General features: G+C 40.6%; 1 protein-coding gene across 1 annotated transcript in view; it reads left to right on the forward strand.

Annotated features, from left to right (window-relative positions):
• LOC124572341 (odorant receptor Or1-like) overlaps positions 1-20,637 on the forward strand; it is a 90,727-nt gene extending 70,090 nt beyond the window's left edge. The window contains exons 4-7 of the mRNA XM_047131130.1: positions 4,017-4,116; positions 11,123-11,236; positions 19,526-19,681; positions 20,428-20,637. Coding sequence (XP_046987086.1) covers positions 4,017-4,116; positions 11,123-11,236; positions 19,526-19,681; positions 20,428-20,487 — 430 coding nt within the window. The 3' untranslated portion in view covers positions 20,488-20,637. The remainder of the gene's footprint in view (positions 1-4,016; positions 4,117-11,122; positions 11,237-19,525; positions 19,682-20,427) is intronic.
• The last annotated feature ends 1,096 nt before the right edge of the window (positions 20,638-21,733 follow it).

Raw genomic sequence — 21,733 nt, forward strand, 5'->3', positions numbered from 1 at the left:
GATCGTGATTTCGACGACACTAAGGCGGTCTTCATCAGAATAACAATTACATAGGATTACATGTAAACACACCATGGATGAAAAACATCTGAGCAAAAATTCTCTCGTTATTCTTATGACAATTTCTATTTGACGAGAGCATTTTTTCTCAGATGTTTTTCATTCATGGTGTGATTACATGTAATACTATGTAATTTTTATTCTGATGAAGACGGCCTTCGTGCTGTCGAAACCATGGTCAATTTGACAATAATTTTGTGCAAGCGAGGTTGCTGTACACACGTTCTGCAGTACAGTGTTTGGTACTGCAGCTCTGCAATAACGGCCTGTACACGTTCTGGCGAGGCGCCACGCTCACCTGAAAGCTGTGTCTGACTCATCCGACGATTTCCTCTGACGAGTACGTCAACTCTGTTCTAACGAGTCTCATCTGTTGCCGTACGCGGTCATCCACTCGGAGACCTATCATACATTTTGAGGTGTTAACACCACCGTTTTCTACATTGAGAGCACGAACAACGCAATGCCGCACATCACTGGTGTCGACACAACCAACGGTCACCGTACACAGCTTTCATTCTACTACGAGTTGCAGTTGAAGGTCCGTTTTCTGCGGTCACAAACTCGATTACAGCAAGCTGTTTCTCAGGCACTGACACTGTTACGTTAGACGGTGTCATGTTACACGCTACAATCCAGGACCCCCTAGCGACAGACGGTTGCAACTTGCGTCAGCGAACAGGGAAAGTCGACCGTGTAATACGCATGACATGTAATACCTCAACCGATATTGAGGACGGAATAAAAAATTCGCAGGTATTACTTTTCACTACGCCCTCGTATTCAAGGTAAATCAGTTTAACACTGATTTGTCGTTCTTTAAAGAGCAGTAAGAATGGGTGGTGTACTGAGTTTTCCCGCTATATCTTGCCACTTGTGACGTTACTGTTCTTATAGCTCATCTGAATATCAATATGAACATGTAAGCTTAGCAGCCAGTGACATTGGTGAGTACTGAGAATAAGTAATACTGCACATCTGAGCTATGGCCAACTCGAGAACATTTTTTCCTCGCACGTAACATCTGGAGTAACCCTACCCCCCCTCACCCCCTCACCCCTCTTTCCCACCATGCTCCATTGTCATTAGTTGCCTTTCCTTCAGCTTTTATTTATTTTACTCATATCATAAACACAAGAAACCGCTATGACGCTGAGTGGTAGTGTTAACGCTTTTCACGCGATGGACTCGGTTTTTTTAAGCCGGTTATAGCACCAATTTAAACTTACACAGCATTCACTGAAATTGCATCAGATGAAGACATTTGGACCGAGCAACATGACATTTATTATTTACTTACCGATAAATGTCAAAGCAAAACTCTGTTATTATAAATACGTTACCTTGGATCTTGGGGAATACGATGCGTGGATGATACGTCACAGGCATACGTCGCCGTTGAGGTAGGACACACGGTCTAAACTAGAATGATCGAGCACCGCCTGTGCCTTGGCTTCCAAGATCACTTGACCTCAGTCTTCGGGGTTTTTCTGTCCAAGACCTCTAAAAAGAGGAGAACTGCAGCAACAACCGAGCAGTACTGCAAAATTTAGGAGATGATCCGAGGTTGTTTTGAAAGACTTCGGAACTGCTAGCAGAGACGCGTATAATATTGACTTTAAATGTGAGTACGCACGTATAGTAAATTGTGTATCGTGCTGAAGTACAATTATCTTGATTGTATTTTCTGTTAAGGTAAGCTCTGGGCGAACTTTGAGCCAAATCGCATCGGGGCTTGACCTTAAGGTATACGTTTAAAATACAGTTACAATAAGCGGGAAAGTATTTGATGACTCGCGAACTCGTAATCACATACTCGCAGTTATTTCCACAACGACTAGTTTGCAGACCTGCGCTCATTGGAGCGTTTCTGCTTCTTTATCGTATACAGTGACCTGTGTTAGTATTCGCTACTAATTATGATACTCGCTGCTTTACGACAGGTACCTCTGGCATCCCTCTAAGCATGGTGTTGCAAGAGGCCGATAGTGTCGCATGGGGTTAAACTGGCTCTGGTGTGGTAGCAATGGATGAGCCTTAGCACCGCGTTTAAGGCCACAGGCACTCGGATTCGGTCAGCAGAGTGATGGCAAGCTGTTGTGGTACGGTAGCGAGAAATGACTTTGATGTGTTCGTCTGCTGCTGATAAGAAAATCGTTGGTGAGAGATGTCTGAAGGATTAATGAAACTGCTAATCAGCAGCAGAGCAGTGGCATATAGCGTTTAGTGAAGTCGAGTTATAGTGGAAAAAACCGACACCAACAATAAATACATTAAAATTCTTGGTTGATCTGGGGAAGGGAACAAAACAGGGAGATCATATATTAAATGTATTCGCAGTTCCGAATATGGACTACCATCTGTTGTATAATGAAATGACGACAGTGAAAATGTATGTCGGACCGGGATTCCCCGCTTTTCTCCTTACCATTAGACCATACGAGCGGGACTCACTGCCAGACAGCATACGACCATGTGTCGTATACTCTGTGTCTACAACCTGTACTCGGGCATCCATTAAGTATACTTCCACACAAGGAGGAACCATTTTAACTGAAAGTCGTTTGCCCGGAGTCGGCGGACAAATACGACATTGCAGTGCCTGTGCTATTCCGAATTACGATGCAAAATTCCTTTGAACATGCATGCATATCAGAAGGTACTTTACTTCGTAATTCGAAATGACACAAGTACTTCAATATCGTAATAATGTGTCGTTATTATTAATCGGAAACCTATTGTAAGACGATTGAATCTGTTTCTCGATTCGTACTGCATCTTAGTTTGGGACAAGAGAGAGATAGAGAAAGAGAGAGAGAGAGAAAGAAGAGACGTTTAAGCCGGCAAGCAACGAGACTATAACGGTTACCGGTTCAGTTCAGCTTAGTTAATCTTCAACAACACTCAAAAGAAATAGTTTCCTAGAAATAAGTACGGCAATTATTTTATCTTTCTTTTCATTTCAATGGTAGTTCCAGAAGAGGACCGTTCGAACAGGGCGATTGAGATATTCAGCTTATCTCGCAGTGTAAGAACACACAAATCACGAATTGATGAAAACAGAAACTGTTTCTCGCTACTGTATTTTGTTTCCCTTGCTTAATATCTCGCACATTTTCCAACAGATTGAGATGGTACATTCGCGGAGATATTGCATTTGTTTTCGCGTCCAGCAGGGTTCGAATCCGTGTGTCCTCATGCCGGATTTGTAGTTTCTGGATCATTTGAGGCAGTTGCTGAAATAGTTCTTAGAACAGGGACACGTCTTATTCCTTTCTTCAAACATCTCGAACTCAGATATTCCGTTCCTAACGGCACCATTGTCCACGAGACACTACTTTCGAACGCATCATCTCTGCGGTCTCAGGTTCACATCATAAATAATTCTGGAAGTCAAACATCTTGTCATATCTACATTTATAATCATTTGTGTATTGTCATGTACTTAACATGTGATAAAAAGTTCATTTCACGTACATATGGGCCCATGTACCAATTTTTCGAAATGTTACTGTGTTTCTTTGCAAGATCATAGTTCGCAGATTTAAAAAAATGATGAAAGGAAGCAGTAAATTCATCAAAATGAAAATTATGAAGTGAACGTGTATCTCTGCAACAAGGCGGTACGGAAAGTAATATGTCGCCATAAAAATTGTGGGTTAAACTAGAAAAGGTGCAATTGGTAGTCCAAATACTCTTGTGTTATATTAGAGTTAGTTAGAAGAGTAATATTTCAACGTTGAAAGTATGGACATTGCAAAACTTGGTTATTGGAGGTGTCGGACATTATATCTCACGATCATAAGTATTACCCTACTATTTAATAACTGTTTTCCCAACAATTTTTATGTAGTCTGCTTACAACATGAAACAATATTACGTGTAAGGTTTAGTGGGCATCAGAGATTTTAATACAAAAAGTTCATAGTTTTCATCTTTTGCTAATTTTGTTACAGATCTGTGTCCCTCTTACAGTCAGCAATGAGTGTGTCCATATTCACTCTTCTGTTCATCAACATGGGAACCCTATGCCCCAGCTTGTTTGTCGTTGCCGTAGTAAGTATATACTTTTACTTTTTCTTTCTGAAAAATAAACATGGCGTATTTATTAGCTTTTTGTTACACTAGCTTTTAAAACGCAGCACAAAGTGGTTCAGAGATTGGAATTGTGTTCAGCGAGATAAGCAAAAGTATACAATCTGTGACAGCTGTCCCCATGGTGCATTTATACTAAGCGTGGTTTTGTGTAAGTATCGTTTAGAAATAAAAACAAAACAACTAGACTTTTCTTAGCAATTTTATTTTTACTTGAAAGCCTGTACTTCAGTATACTTTTCTAAATAATTCCCACCAATATTAAGGCACTTGTCGTATCACCCAGCCATCTCTCCTCGTAGAAATGTCTCCTAATTAGGCAACAGCTGCATAAAGCACACTTCTTGACATTTGAGGAAACTCACCCTCACTTTTTACTCAACTTTCTGTACCAAATAGTTTATAATGGCTGAACGCCCCCAACTTCGTTCCTCAACTTGCACATTCGTTCAGCCGTCTGTGAATACTCCCACTCATTTCCGTACCATCCTGTCGCTCTGAATATTTACTCCATTCTCTTTCGCGGTCTGATCGTGAATTTTAATCCGCTTTCATATCATTAGCACTAAGGAAACTAATAACAGCTCTTATATCACAATGGTCGGGTTTCGCAATCAAGGCTTTCAGATACTCACAGACAAACGTAAATACAGCGAATATTGATGAGAATCATGCATTGGTATATTTTCATTTCAGAACGGTACACGCTTCGTACCACGGAGACACAGATAACACTAAATACATTCAACATTAGTAATTAACTGGTAATACAAAACACAGATTCTCTAAAGAAAACTGAAACCGGTGGCTATGTAAAATTTATGTTGAGTGATGTGAGGGTTCACTGGGGATGACATTTAGGTATAGTTAGGAAAAAAGCTGTTGCGTTAAATAGAGTTATACCAGTACGTCTCCTACCACAACTTACTCATGTGTCATCGTTTACATGAAAACATTTCTCTTGGAAAAAGAAAGAAAGACCAACATCGTACTTTCGCATGGCAGACTCTGAGGCGTTGTTCAGCTGCCTAATCAGGAACAGTTTACTTTCTCCACACACAATGACCTCTTTCTTCGCGGTGTGTGAAAATTATGTCTCAAATGTGTCTGACGAGAGTAGCACGAACTCTGTCCACAAGCCCTAGAGGGGCCAGTTGGTTCCGGCCATCCACCGTGTCATCCTCTGCCAGTGGGGTCATTGGGTGTGGTATGGAGAAGCGTGGGGCCAGCAAACTCCTCTATCGGTCGTAATCAATTTCTGTGGCCTGAAGCCGCTACTAGTCAGTCAAGCAACTATCAGTTGTCATTACGATGCTGAGTGCAACCAATTCTAGTCCTCCCACCAATGAAAAAGTCCTGATAGTACCAGGAATCGAAGACGGACCCTCCAAATGGTAGTGAGCTGCGCTGACCACTAAGTTACAAAGGCTGACATCTGTTGAGTGTAGATGACCGTAAATGGGGCGTGTATAGTGTGATATATGTTTGTGTTGTGTATGATGAGAGAGGGGTGAAGGTGAAACGCTGTGCTGGCACATAGGCTACACCACTAGAATAGCGCTGAAGAGACCGCTGTGTTTAACGTCCCCAGCTGATGGAAGGATCATCAAGAGTCTTACAGTTCAGGGATCATTGTGGGGAAGTTTGGAATTTAGGGGAGGACGTCCATGCAAAGTCCATCGTCAGAAACATTAGGCCGTGACTGCAACCTCTTTCCGGTCATTTCCAGATTCGAATCGAGTACGACGAAGTTGAAAACTGCTGCGCAGACGCACAGACGTGCTTTAACGTTACGTATACCTTTTGGAGCTCATGTTTCAGAAACATTTTTCTCTTTTTTTGGGCCATACTATCACCTCTAAAAGTTTGTGGTTGGAGTTGTGGTTCACCCCGCACATTCCTCCTGTACTCTCAAAACTTACCGGCTGCAAGATATAACAAAACCGCACAAAGATATTTCTATAAGTGCAAAAAGTGGGACTGACAGAACGTGCAAAATGACAAAGCAGGATTGGCTAGAGGTGAAATGCAAAACTATAGAAGCACGTAGGGATATGATAAAGGTAGACGCCGAATATAGGAAAACTGAAGAAACATCATCATCAGGTGGTAAGATGATAATCAAGTACCAAGCAAACAATAGAAGATTCTAATGGTTCAGATGGCTCTGAGCACTATGCAACTTAACTTCTGAGGTCATCAGTCGCCTAGAACTTAGAGCTAATTAAACCTAACTAACCTAAGGACATCACACACATCCATGCCCGAGGCAGGATTCGAACCTGCGACCGTAGCGGTCGCTCGGTTCCAGACTGTAGCGCCTAGAACCGCACGGCCACTCCGGCCGGCAAACAATGGAAGACCTAAGGGTAGAAAGAAGAAAATAAATGACTAATATAAAGGACAGAAATTGTAAAAGAATTTTATGGATAGGGAAGAGGAATTGGTTGGAGGTATTTAGGAGGTATGGTACTGTGAATAGAATGTGACAGAGCACTGAAAGACCTAAGTAGAAGCAAGACACCTAGAGTAAATGACTTTTACTCATAATGAATAATATCCGTCAGAGAAACAAGCGTGACAAAACCGTACCATCCGGTATCCACCCTATATGAGAAAAGCGAAATACCCCCAAAGTTCAAGGTGAAGTTAACAGTCTCGATGCCAAAGAACGCAGGTGCTGACAATTGTATTAAGGAACTATCTGTTTAACAGGCCTTGGTTACAAGACAGTTACAATGGTAATTATTTACACGCGAATGAAAAGACTCGTAGAAACCGACCTGGGGAAGAATAGTTTGGGTTCCAGAAATATGTATGAACGTGCTTGGCAATACCCAATCCATTACTTAAAATGCAGACTGAAAAAAGACAAATTAAAAATTATAATATCTGTAAATTAAGAAACAGTTTTTGATAATGTTGAGTGGGTTACACTCTTGGAAATTATGAAGTTATCATGGATTAAAAAACAGAAAGTGAAAAATCATCTACAGAAACCAGACAGCAGTTGTAAGAGCTGACGGACGAAAAAGAGAGGCAGTAATTGAGGAACGAGTCAGACATGTTTGTAGCCTATTAGTCTTCCTCCACGTTATGCAGTTTGTACATTGATCATACCCTTTAACCAAGGAGAAATTTGGTGAAGCAATTAAAGATCACGAAGAAGAAACATAAATTTCTTTTTACCAATGATATCGTAATTCTATCACAGACAAGAAAGGACATGGAAAATCAATTGAATGGAACCGCCATTGATTTTAAAATAGAATACAAGATGGATATTAATAAAAGGAAAAAAAGTAGCAGAATTCAATCATGTGATATCAAGGGAATTAGATTAGGAAACGAAACACAAAAAGCATCATATGAGTGTTACTATTTCAGCAGCAAAAAGCTGACTTTAACAGAAGTAAAGATGGTGTAAATTGAAGTAAAGTTTTTCTTTCAAAAAGGACAAAAATATCAAAATCTAATATCTAAACTAGTTTTTGGGAACGTGGCCTTATATGGAAGTTAAATGGTGACCAAAAACAGACCAGACAAGGAAAGAATAGAAGCGTCTGCAACGCGGAGCTAGAGAAAATGGTGTAAAGGTGGGCACAGGTCTAATTATGGGCACCCCTCACGAAGAGATGGGAAGTGCTGCAGTCTGGCGACCAGGGCTGAGAACGGTGCCTGTTGTTGATAGACGGTAGCAGTGGACAGTTGGAAGCATTGTTTTAAGCAGTGTAGCTAAAGCGTCAGTTATTGTGTGAATTGGTGTTCGTTCACGACTGCAGACGTTTGGCAGGTATCTGAAATGGTTTTCTTTTTGTATCCTTCTGAATAGTTTAAAACAATTTCTCAGTGATATCCGGAATAACGGAATCCTAAGCTACTTTTAGAAGCACGTTTTACGTTACACACGCTTCTAGGTTAGACGTGATAGTGGCCATGTTGCTTAAGAATGGTTGGTGTAAATATGGACCCATTGGGTTGGTGTAAAAATGGGATCCTATTTACGGAGCGCCCATAATTACATTATTTCTTCTCTTAAAGAGTGTAAAACATTTAAATAATTTTATGGGGATATAGCTGGTCGAATTTTGTTTGGATATCATATATACAATCTACACAGCAACAAATAAAGGAATAGAATTTTCTAATTGCGATAATAGACCCTAGTGCTTTTTTTCGTCCTTGCAGAATGCCGAGAACGAAGATGCACTGAGAATGTAAGAACCAGAGGCATCAGTGGGATAAATCTCAGACGGTTTGTGCCATAGCAGCTGTGTAAGCAATGGAGGCTTCCGTGAAAGTTGCAGCAAGAACATTCAAAGTGCCTCGTACTGCTTCACAGAGATTACGTAAACTTGATAAAATCCCTGAGCAAGCAATGCAAGAGACAAAGCTTAGAAGGAAACCGATTTTAAATGCAGACCTCGAAAAATAGTTTCTTATCTCCTTGAGGTGGAGAAAAATTCTTTGGTTGCACTTTGGCGGATCTGAGAAGAATGACAATTTTACTTGCCCGGAGAAATTGTTTGACAACCATTTTCAAAGGAGGAGAAGCGGACGAGCTTGGGCTGACCTTTTTCTTGAGAGACACAAGGACGAACTGTCAATTCGCAAACCTTGTGCAACTTTATATGCCAGAGCCTTAGGCTTCAATAAAAAGAATGTGATGATTTTCTTTGACTTATTGGTAACGCTTTCAATAAACACTCATATCTAGCAGACCGAGGGTATAGCGTGGACGAGACAGGCATGTCGTTTGGCCAAAGCAAAATTCCAAAAGTGATAGGGGTGAAAGGGAAGAAACAAATTGTAGCTCTAACATCTGCAGAAAGAGGGGCTACAATCACAGTTATCGAATGTATGAGCGCTTCGGGACATTGGGTCCCGGCAATGGTACTTCTCCCTAGAAACAATATGACCCAAGTTCTAATGAGAGGTAGAAATTGATAGAGCCCATCCTTCAGAATGGGTTCAAAACAATTTATTCATCGAATGGCTTGTTCGCTTCATCGAGAAAACATGTCCGACTGAACAAAGGCCTGTTCTCCTGAACTTGGATGGTCATTATAGCCACGTTCGAAATCCAGATCTGATTGACTTGACGAAAGAATACCACGTGACTATCATCTCACTTCCTCCACATTGCACCCACAAACTGCAGCCTCTAGATAAGACGTTCGTGGGACCTCTTCAAACGTACTACAGCGAGGCAGTAAGAGTGTGGTTGCATCACAATGGGCGTCCTCTAACACATTACGACGTCATGGAGGTTTTTGGCCAAGCCTACCTTCGTACCGAATCAGCTGAGACACCAATAACTGGGCTGTACTCTATGAGCCGTTACATCTTCACCGACGCTGATTTCATAGCTGCTGAGTTGGTTGCAGGAAAATCTTGCTCCACAGTGGAACATAGACTTTATGTTTCTGAATCACATGTTCCTCTACTTGCTACCTCTGGACCATCGACATCATCTACTTCTTCTTCGAGTTATCCTGATGTACAGTCACATCAAGCTCTAGCTGTGACAGTTTATGCAATTTCACCATTCGACATATCTCCTGTCCCCAAGATTATGAAGAGAACCACAACGCGGGTACGGAAAGCAGCAACCGCCTGCCACTTCAATGAACCGCCGTAAAAAGATCACTTGACAAAGTCGCTTGACGAAAGTGCTGTCAAGAAAAGGTTGCTGAGAGGCAAAATCTAAAGGCCTTCAAAAAAAGAAAATTTGTTCCACAGAACTATCTGATTCATCATCCGATTCTTCAGGTTCCTGCAGCCCTCACCTTGTGGGCAGTGATAATGACCTTGATGTGAACGAAGGGGTACACTAGACTCAAGCGAAAGCTCTAATTTAGATAGCTGAATTTGTTAATAATTCAAATTGCATAAAATAATAGTACAACAATACAATGGTCGAATATTGTAATTATGTACATGCAGGTTTTACTATGCTATACCTAACTTCTACTAACAGTTTTGACATGTGTATGTAAGATGTGCTTTGTAAGTGAATTTTTTACACTTAATACGGATTTTTGTTATCAGTTTTTTCACACAGATGACATCTGCCTCCTGGAACGATTTTCTTCCGATTGGTGTCTCAGACTCTTAGAACATATTCTGAGCTGACACATAGTAAAGTGTCTGGAACAGAATTACCTCCTCCAAGCCAACAATCCTGGTTCCACAACCCAAGTCACACTTTCCTCACAGGACGTCCTGTAAGCTAGGGATCAAAGCAGTCACGTAGGTGTAGTATTTTTAGAGTTCCGAAAAGGATTTAATAGAGGAACATACCCAAGCTTATTAACGGAAGTACAATAATTTGGGTTTTCTAAGTAAATGTGTGACTGGACTGAACATTTATTGGTGGGAAGAACGGCGTATGTTATCTTGGATTGAGAACTGTGAACAAATGTAGACGTTTCTTCAGGCTTGTGTAAGGGTAGCGTGTTTAGAACCTTTGCTATTCATGTTGTATATTAATGACCTGGCGGACTCTATTAATCGTAACCTCAACGTTCTGTAAATGATTTGACCATGATGAAGTATTGTACGAAAGAAACTGCATAAATATTCAATCAATTCTCGGAAAGATTTCAAAGTGGTGCAAAGACTGATAATTTTCCTTAAACGTACGATAACCTAAAATAGTGCTATATTTATATGTATTTACATTACTATTTGTTTCTGGCCTCAACGACAGGCTTATTTTTTCGCTTATCAAAGAGCGACGGGTGCTGTGTTAAAGAGCTTCATTGTTATGACGTGTGTCTTAGCGGTTGTATGCGCTTGGTAGCAGGCCGCACTGGCTTGGTGTGTGTTTGTTGTGTAGAATGTTCGATCATGACTTATATTTTGTATGGAACTGTTGGTGTATTAGTGGTCTCTAATTCCTATTCTATTTATGGTTCTAACTGGAACGTATTTGCGTATAAATTTCATATTTTCTTTCATACAGCTGTTGCAGAGAGATGGAAATATAGGAAAAGCGATGAATGCACTTTTCTCAATACCTGATCTCCTCTACGAAACTGTAATTTTCTGCATTTATGCGCACATCATGACCGACCAGGTAAGTGACTAATTGTATGTTTTACCATTGCTCTGCGAAAATGTCTTATTTAATTTTTCCTTTACAATGAGCTTAGAGCACGTAAAGGGAGAAGAAGGAAGGATACATAGGGAGAGGATAGGGGGGTTCTGCGCCTGTTATCTTTAACATTGTTCTTTATTTTATCTGTTGAAATTGTTTATCATTTATTTAATTGCCTTCATTGCTCGAGAATGACAGATGCAAGAATCTTTATCGATTTGATGGTTCGACACGTTATGGGTAGATTTGAATAACTTTGTGGCAATTTTAAAAGTATAGGCAAGGAATTTAGATGTGCTTCTCTGTCTTAAAAGTATAGCTTGCTGGCCATTTCAGTTTTTTTAACCGAAATGTTTCGCGTACAGCTGTTGTCGAATGTCACTGAATATTTTGTTGAAGGGTAGCTACAGTAGACACGAACAATCATTACACAAGTATGTTCAGTATGTACACAGATTAAACACAAACATAGAGATCAAGTCCTATACACTTAGTTTTTATCAATTCACGAAAGTTGCCTGCACAATCAGTAGAACATTTTCCTCAGAAGAATCCCATCTGTATGACAATAGAAATCTGCATGAAAACTGTAAAACATTTTTCGTGAAAGTCGATGTCTCATCCATACTGGAAACATAACAAAAATTTCTCGTTAGCGTCGAATAATTAGACTTAATAACTACATTCTATATGAGGATAATATGCAGGTGGAACACAATAACGACAAAATACCTTTTCAAGGAGAACTTTAACTAGAAAAACAGAGTGTAAAATATTTATCCTAAGTGAGCATTACGAGTACAGTTGACTCTCTGCTATGAAAAAGAACAGAATATAAGTTTAACGTGCTGAGTCATTCCATAGGACCATACCCTTGCCTTTCAGTACGACTGAGATTTGGTCTAAATTACAGCTCGACTGTTTTCAGCGAAGAAGCTGTGGGGTTCTTAACTGAAAATATTTTTGGGAGGTAGTAAATTGTTTTCTCGTGAACGGAACAAATCTGACTGCATGGAAAAGGATTGCCCGACCTTTCGCTAAGATCGAAAACCCCAATTACATTGTGATTACCGATGAATCACCGTCTTACCCGCTGTATCCAAAGCCCTATATTATATTGTTTAGGGCCAAATTACTGAATACTGACACAAATTCAGCTTACGTAACATATATTAGTTCGACTTTGATAAAAGTAGTAACACAAACACCGTATTATCTAAGGTAACTAACTGAGGCAACGATACTAATACTAGTAGACTCCAGCAAAGTTTTCCAGACCGTCAAATTTGACGTACTGCTTAAAAAAATGCGACAGCTAAAATATTCAGGTTGTATGCTGAAGCAGTTACAGAGCTTCTCGAAAAACAGACACCAACGAGTTGTCTCTGGAAATGAAAAGTTCTGCTGAAAACATGTTCTTTTAAGAGTGCCAAAGTTATCAGTTTCTTTGTCAATGACATCTCATCGCATCTGTCCTCCTGCAGGTATCATGTCCATGTCGACGATCTTCAGTGTTACCCAAGTGGTAGACATGAAAGAATCAATACTACTATCTTCCACTTGAATGACGATCTGTCTTCAGTTGTAAGGTGGGCTCAATATCTGGGACTTAAACGAAATGCAAAAAAGTCTCAAGTAATTTTAGAATCCCACCAGAAATTAATAAGTTATGAATTCCGCTTACAATTGCCTCCTATTCTTCCCGACAGTATTTGAAAGAACTTATCAAAAACATTAAAGAATCTGCGTGACCTTCTCAACAGGGCAGAAAACACGGCCACCTTATGCAGAGATAATTCCGACTGCCTCTATGTGCTTGAAAAATTTCGGAACATATGTCCATGGGGTGTGGAACGCAAACTTCTGCAATCACTCGATCTACCGAAGCTCCAGTTAATCCAACACGGAACGAGTGAGAACTAACAATGAATGTTTGTCTGCGCTGTCCATCTGTTTCACCCAGTCAGTGCTTCAAATGCCCAGTTAGGTCGCCGCAGTCAGACGACCTACGTGACTGTCGAACCCTGTGCTTACTTCATCGGTGCTCGGTGCACAAGAACACTAGTGCTTTGTATCGGAGATTAAGTAATTCAACACAAGGCCTCACTTATCTAGTACTCTAGGCGTGTCCAACTATAGAACAACATTCTTTTGTGTTGCTGCTGTCCGTCTCTGGAATAAGACGCTCTCTGCTCACAATTAAACGGTCTGTTACTTTTAAGAAGTGAAACACTTCTTTCTGTCTCTTCCATAAAGTTTCCGGTAATACCACTGTAGGATCACTTTTCATTCCATTAAATGTATTCTCCCAGCTATGTTGCTTGGTCTTTTAATTTATGATACGTAGAAAGTCTGATTGGTAGTATCAGGTTAAATAAACCAATAAATAAATAAAAGGTTACGAGTTACGGTATTTACCTTGCACCCAAAGGAATCCTTCCGAAATCTGTTATTGGAATCGAGAGATGGGGCTTGTTTTTATTTAAATTCTGCGACAATACGAACAAAATAAAAAAAATTAACCTATAGAGTTTGCGTGTGTATATGTATCTTACGTGTTGTTACTCCATATCTGCTACAGTGTATCTCATTTGTGTGATAGAGCACCATCGCTATGCTGTCTTCATTTGTACATTTGAAAATTGTGTTTGCAAGCTCAGGAACTTATATCACATCTAATTTTCGAATTGCACTATTCAGCTGCCTTCTGCCCAGTACGGAGCACGTCTGCGGCTTCTAGTCATAACTACACACTATCGGTCAAAGGAATTCGGACACCTCTATGTAAGGCGGTATTGATCAACAGATGTCACAAGAAGGTAACCCACCTGTATAAAAGAAGGTGGGTGCATTGTGTTGTCAATAGAGAATCGGTTTCGGCAAACTTAGTCGTTCGGTAGAGCTCAGTGACTTCGATTTGAGCTAGTCACTGGACGTTACCTGAGTAACAAATCCATCAGGGACATTTCAACCCTTTTAAATCTGCCAAGTCAACTGTTGGTGATGTGACTATGAAATGGAAATGCGAAAGAACAAACAGTGTAAAATAAAAATGCCTTGTAGCTAGGGCCTCTCGTCGGGTAGACCGTTCACCTGGTGCAAGTCTTTCGAGTTGACGCCACTTCGGCGACTTGCGTGTCGATGGGGATGAATTGATGATGATGAGGACAACACAACACCCAGTCCCTGAGCGGAGAGAATCCCCGACCCAGCCGGGAATCGATCCCGGGCCGTTAGGTATGACATTCCGTCACGCTGACCACTTTATTTTTTTTATCTCAGTTTGTTCGTTATTGTTCGTTGCATGTGTCCGGGGCGGACGTCCATGACACCTGTTCAGGTTCATCGTTGATCTGTTCACTCAGTTTTTTTTAGTACAGAGAGCAACTAACCCTCTGACCGAACACGCTGAGCTACCGTGCCGGAAACCACTCAGCTACCAGGGGCGGACAACAAACACAGTTAAACTTAGTCTAAGCATATCTCACGTGCTGACACAAAGGGACCGTCAAGCATTGGAGAGGTCGGTTGTAAAAAGTCGGATGAAACCAGCGGAAGGAATCACTTGTGAGTCCCATAGTGCCATACCGCCAGCTAGCACGACGAGTGTGCGTAGGGGAGTTGGAAAGAATGGGTTACAAAGGTCGAGCATCACGTCATAAGCCGCAAATCCCTGTAGTGATCGCCAAGCAACGCTCGAGGTGATGTAAGGAGCTCCATCACAGGACAGTTTATGACTGGAAACGAGTGATTTGGAGTGATGAATCACGCTGTACCCTGTAGCAATCCGGTAGAAGTGTCTGGGTTTGGCGAACACCGGGGTGACCAACCCCATGATGTGTGGGGCCAACAGTAAAGTTCGGAAGAGCTATTCTTAGGGTATGGAGGTGTCTCTCCTGGTTGCCCTGTGGTCCCCTTACAGCTCTTAAGAAAACGCTATATGCGAAAGGATATGAATACATTTAAAGCATTGTGTGCTGCGTACAATAGAGGAACAATTCAGAGACGATGCTTGTATCAGCACGAATGCACCCTGTTATAAAGCAGCAATTTTGAGGCAATATTTTGGGATAATTGCATTCCTGAAATGGAGAGACCCGCCCAGATTCATCTTTTGGATGAGTTAGATCGGCGGCTTCACTGCACAACCCAGCTTCCAAAAAAAGTTTCGGTTCTTAAGGAGAAATGGGCTACCATTCCTCCATGCCCATTCACACACTCACTGAAAGTGTCCCCAGCAGAATTACAGCCGTCATAAAGGCGAAGGGACCGCTAGTTTTGATCAGATAGTGTAGTTCGCTAAGCGACTAGAAAATCCCATAAAATCAATTCTAAGTATGCAATTTGGTGTCGGCTGTTACGAGACAACGATCTCCGCAAGGGTGTCACCTTTCGGTGAAGACAGGAAACAGGATTACTAGACATTGCAAACTGTGACTGAGTAATTTTAAGATCAGGTTACCCTCCATTCAGAGGCTGCTGCATGCAGCGACTGTTATATTGACTTGTAAATAATAGATTTCAGCTGTCAGTCGTCTTTTCGAAATTTTATTGGTAGATCTAGATTTCAGCTAGAAACTGGCCATTCTCAATGTACCATCAGTTTTGATCAACGTATGTAATGCCTGTTGGTCGGGCTTCATTCACAGTTCATTGAATATTCAATTTTCACTTATGATTACGAAATATTCTCCTGCAGATTGGACCCTCAAGACTTTCCCTTCAATCCTCAAAGAAAGGAAGCTGAAAATGTATCTGGGCTAGCTGAAGAAAATACTGATGAACCTAATGCAAACACATCTCTATAAGCCCATCTTTATATAGGATACGGGTGGTTGCTGACCTTGACTCTTCAATATAGAAGTCGAATCAAAACACCATCAGCCGTTTAAATTTCCAGTTGTTATTTTATTTGAGTAACTAATTTAAACGCTACATTACGCCATCTTCAGGCCTCCTGAGCTACGTGTAAGAACAATCCCACCACTGGTCCAGCCTTCAGTGGCTGGTACCCGCAGATTTCTTCTCAACATAACGATCCCTTCGATCCACTGAATGCTCTCACCTATTTTGAATGGACCAGAGGTGAGATTCCTCGCACATGTCGGTCAGGGGACTTGAAGAAAGCGTAATGCAGTGATGAAACTGGTTACTCGAATAAAATAACTGGAAATTTAGACAACTGGACTTGTTTGGATTCGACATTTTATAGTGCAATCGTAGGTATGTGTAAGGCCAAAATTAAGCAAGTAAATGTACCTATGTGATATCATTACAGAAGATGGCATATGAATTCATGCAGTCTAAAAGGTAAGGGTTTCTGTTAGTAAAGCGAAAGGAAAGATTGAAAGATTATTGAGAAAACACCGTATTTACATATAAACCAAACACTGCTAAAACGATTGTCTGAAGTTCATTTAACATTCCACTGAATGTATCTATCCAAGACTTACTAGTGAATTTTATCCCCAGCCAATACTGTCATTCCGTCTACATTCACTAGTAAATTCACTAGTAAATCTTGGACAGACACGAAAAAGTAAGACGATAATGTTGGTAGAAAACTATGGAAACAGATTGCGACTTGAGAATAAAATTAATTTTGGTCACTTCTTGAGTCAATATGTAATAGTGAAAAGTTCTTATGTCGAAAAGGAAGACAGATGTACACAAACTTCCTGGACGAGTTTGAGAGTATCGTGGTCGTTGTAACATACATGAACCTTAAAGCAGTGGGATATTTCTCTTCCACGGAGAGAAGAAGCACAAAAAGAATTTTGCATCCACAGTTAACTGTTCTGGTGTGTGTTATGGGTGGCTGACGGAAATCCTGTTCGGAGAAGATAAAACTATAATTTATTCTTAAGACTTCATTCGCACGGCATAATCGTTTAAATACAGTACCAAAAAGTATCCCAAGTGTCGAAAATTCAGTAACATCGTCAGGAAAAGCGGTTTTGTTATATATCCGCACACCATTAAAAGTTCTTGCCATAAATAAAACTAAATTAAGAACACAGTGCCGCGTTTTCAGAACACATTTTTACCAGCTCCATCTTTGTGCAGTGAACAATTTATATGTTGGCGCGCGTTTAATGAAATATGTTACGACCGCGTTGCGTTGCGTTGCGGCATCTGGTAACTCCTCTCCACGCCTCCCTGTGTTCTCGTTTCAACAGAGTATACTCCCTCTGGCACGAACGTAGACATAACGAGAGTCCTACTTCCCATGTGAGAGTTGCGCGTGGGATAGGAAAGGGGTAGAAATGATGCTGTTGGACAATGTACCTTTCGCCAAACGTTGAGACGTATGTAGATGCATGTGCTGGTACAGATTTGTGGACGATGTAAGATAAATGATCTACCAAAGGAAAAAAAATTACCTTCATATGGCCATAAATACAATCGGTCTATGCTTAAGAATAAGGAAAGGGAACAGCAAACAAAATTTTGATAGAAGACGGATTGCAACAAATGGAATAATAAAAAATAAAATGTAGCTTCAAAACTACGAAGAAGAAATATAAATAGTGCCTTAAAGAGCTTTTGGTAACGGAAATAACAATCATGTGATACAGAGACACTGTCGTATTCTATACTGAATTTACAGCTGATTGAGCTCCAGTTTTAATCATAATCAACACATCCATTGAGCCAAAGATTGTAACCAATGATTGGGAAAGAAAACCGCAGCTCGCAGCTGCCTGCAACAAGAGTAACAGAGGTGACCCGCAATGCTGCGTGTTTCAAGTTGAGTATAATAGAAAAACTGTTTCATGTCCATTCGTAGACAGTAGAATTATAAATAAATATAAAAGACCACTGTCTAGCACCTTACTCACGTACAACTAATATGGGAAAGGAAGGAGTTACGCTTATTGAGACGGAACACAGGATAAAAAACACTGAGCCAAGTAGATTTTGTAGTGAGCGACAAACAGATGTGTGTGCTGGTGAATTAATACTGAAAAATAAGCCACTGTAATTGTGAGTTTATTTAAATTCCCAGTTGCAAATTTTTAACTGTTTGTGAGGAATTTGGATGCCTTAACGTGCTGTCTGTCAGAGAACACCAAGCAGTTGACAGTCTGCAGCAATATCAGTGTAAAGTTTTTAAAAGATTCCGACAGCGAAAACGACCTGAAAACCTGAATCATATAATTTAATCTCAGCAATTAACTTTCTGTACAGATTTAGGAACTCTCGGAACCGAGGTGATGCAAAACATTTTTTGATGTGTTTATTTTACGTAGCCATTTTTATCGTCTATCAAAATATATAGACGTAGTGGCTCGCGTAAATACTAACATGTTTTATGTTGCTTCTTGTAAACGTTGCCATTTGTAGAAAAGAAACTCGGTCTCGTCGGGTACTGCTATTCTTAAATAATTTTTATATTTTTATGAAAGGTGGTTACCAGGAAAAAAGTAAATAACGAAATAAATGTGTAGATAATGTAATTACAAAAGTCAGACAAGCCCAACCGGACAAGAAGCTGCCGAGATACCAGTTGCTTATAATGGAGCCTGAGTTTGAGCCCCGTTAGAAATAACTAAGGTTTAGGCTCTTCGCCTGGGTTGCAGTTCGTATCCGATTATCAGCGAGAGAAAAAAGGAAAAAAAAGTATAGATTTTTTACTAACATTATCAGTGCAATGAGTTTTGTCTTATGGAAAAAGGAGATGAAAGTGATTTCATTCCACATGCAATTGACTGGTTGCAGGATATCTAAAGATAGTTCGCAGATCGTGGTAAAGTGGTTAGCGTCGCTGTGTTTAGATGCCGGATTCCGTGGATAGATTCCCAGCCGGCTCGGAGGTTTTCTTTGCTGGTTTCTGGACTTTTGTATTGTTCTAATCGCTTCATCCACCTTCATCATAGAGATGCGCAAATCGCCGAATTCGCATTAGTTGGAAAGACTTGCACCAGCAGCCAAGCAACCCCAGACGTGGTCTCACGGCCAATAACGCCATACCATCACAGACAAACATACAGGAACAGTTACATATCCTGAGAATTCAGGCTTGCCCATTGAACGACAAGTCCGGAAAGAAGGAGGAGAAAAGCGCATGTGGTCATGCACCTGAGCATGCTACTCTCGTAACGTGCCTTTCCTTTCCCAAGCTCGTACTTGTTCTCGAACATATTACCCGTGCGCATAATAGTGACCGACCATATACCGTTTACCCATCTTAACGAAGCACAACACTCTGTAATGTCGTCCGTACAGTCGTTCCTGTGCGTAACAGAAGTAACAAACCCGTTTCAGAGTGAGAGGCTGATGTACTCCGCCTTCAGCTGCGGCTGGGTCAACAGTGACGCTCGCTCCAAACGCAGCCTGGGCATCTTCATGACGGTGACTGTGCGCCCGATAGTGATCACGGTGGGCAAGACGTGCACACTGTCCAAGCAGATGTTGATCCAGGTGAGCGAAACCGATGTAAAGTGTAGTGAAAACAGTAAAATCACTCCTGTAGCCAATAGTAAACTGTCTTGTACTGGAGCGAGGTGCAGGACAGCCGTGGGAGAAGGTATGCAGATCGTGTTACGTGACACGTAAATACTGTACGTTCGCACTGGGGAACATTTGTTGTTGTAACAGTGAAACGAGTTGCCTTGTAACATTTCTTTTACCGAAATCGGCACCTAATTGCGTTAATTAGTCTACTAGGAAAACAGTAATTAATAGTTACAGTAAATGACTGACAGTCATTCACAGAATAAACCAGTAAAACACACTGTTTTAAATGTTTGTTCCTGTAACAGTGAAAATGTCCATCTTTTGAAGTGGGTATCAGTATATATTCAGCGGACTGCAGTCTCTACACGTTCTAGCAGATCAGGAATTTAGGAACATCTTGTGTATGTAATCTTTCGAAACTGATCAAGAGCAAGTATATGAATTGCTGATGTATAGACAAATATTATAAAAAGTGAACTAAAATTATTTACTCCAAATTTTCTAAAACCTCTCCAGCGTGTCAAGAGCACTAATTAGCGCCATTGTGTTTTTACGTGAGGGTTCTCGAGGTTTTTGGCTTGCAGAGTGTATGTGGCTGCTGTAACTTTTGTTCTGTGAGAAGAAAGTGAGCACTTAATCTTTTTTTAGGCTTCTTGTCATGTGAGTCGCGAAGTGATTTCATTATGTTTATATTTTTGTTTTCTTCGCAGGTCTTGAATGGAGCGTACGGCTTACTGAATTTGCTCTACTATCTACATAGCAGCAACTGAAACGGCACCAGAGAGGCAGACCTGAAGAACGCAATGAATGTGCTACACACAGAAAAACCACCAGAAACAACTGTAGTGTGAAAATTTAAATGTTTACTGTAAATGTGAAACAAGCCTGTGTTGATAGTATACCAGTCAACCGTTGTTCCATGAAGTATCCATAAAGATCACTTACGTCTTATTAGTTAATGTGATATCCAAGAAAATGAATTCATAACTGAAATATATGTATGTATTATTTTTATATGTGGGAAACGGACCAGTATACCCTCACTATCTGTCAATCGAACGGAAGAAGTGTCCAATCTAGTCTTGCCCTACACGAAGTTGTTCCAAATTTTAATGTTTCATGTCGGCGTTATTCGGAACTTAATTAGAAATACGTATGTTGTGGCGATTTATATTACAGTATGCGTGAGTCTCCGGATTGCAAATAAACATATAGATATTAAATCTAAATCGTAGAAGCGACGACTAAATAGCTGAAACGTCATGCATCAAAGCTCCAAGCTACCCAACAGCAGAGGTGTGTTCCACTATCTCTAAACTTTTACCATCAACTTCCACAATATCGCGGCTGAGCGTCTTCTGTAAACTTAAAAGAACTAAGTAAATCATAATCTTTTGTAGTATTATGAAAAACTTGATCACATTTAAGATAAATAACTGACTACTAGATACATAGGTTTGTGTTATCATGACGCTATAAACAGTATTAACATCTTATGAAAGCATAACTGTAGTGCAGTCCTGTAGGAAGTTACAGAACTAAACTCAACGTGTTCTGTAGTTTTGAGTGGAGAAAGTTCAGAGGAAACATGAACGTAGCAGTGCGCTTTGTTCTGCAGCATGGACCTGCCGAGCTCACTACCGAAGGGGAGAAGTGTGTGAAACAACGCTTGAGACTTGCACCTAAATTACGCATCACGACATACGGTACAATCCTGTGCACAGCATTTAAACACGCAGCTCTTCAACAGTAATTAGTAACTACATAATACTGATAATAAAACTATTTTTAAGTACAATGAAAATAATTTGGGAGTAGTGTTGACTATTACGATGTAGCAGTGTTGACAAGCATTACAAGACGTAGCCTTCCTCAAAACCGCTAACTTAAAGTAATTTTTTTAGGTCATCAGTCTTCTGACTGGTTTGATGCGACCCGCCGAATTCCTCTCCTGTGACAACCTCTTCATCTCAGAGTAGCACATGAACCTACGTCCTCACTTACTTTCTGTATGTA

The sequence above is a fragment of the Schistocerca americana genome, chromosome 1 (assembly GCF_021461395.2).
Source record: "Schistocerca americana isolate TAMUIC-IGC-003095 chromosome 1, iqSchAmer2.1, whole genome shotgun sequence".
Classification (NCBI taxonomy): Eukaryota; Metazoa; Arthropoda; class Insecta; order Orthoptera; family Acrididae; genus Schistocerca; species Schistocerca americana.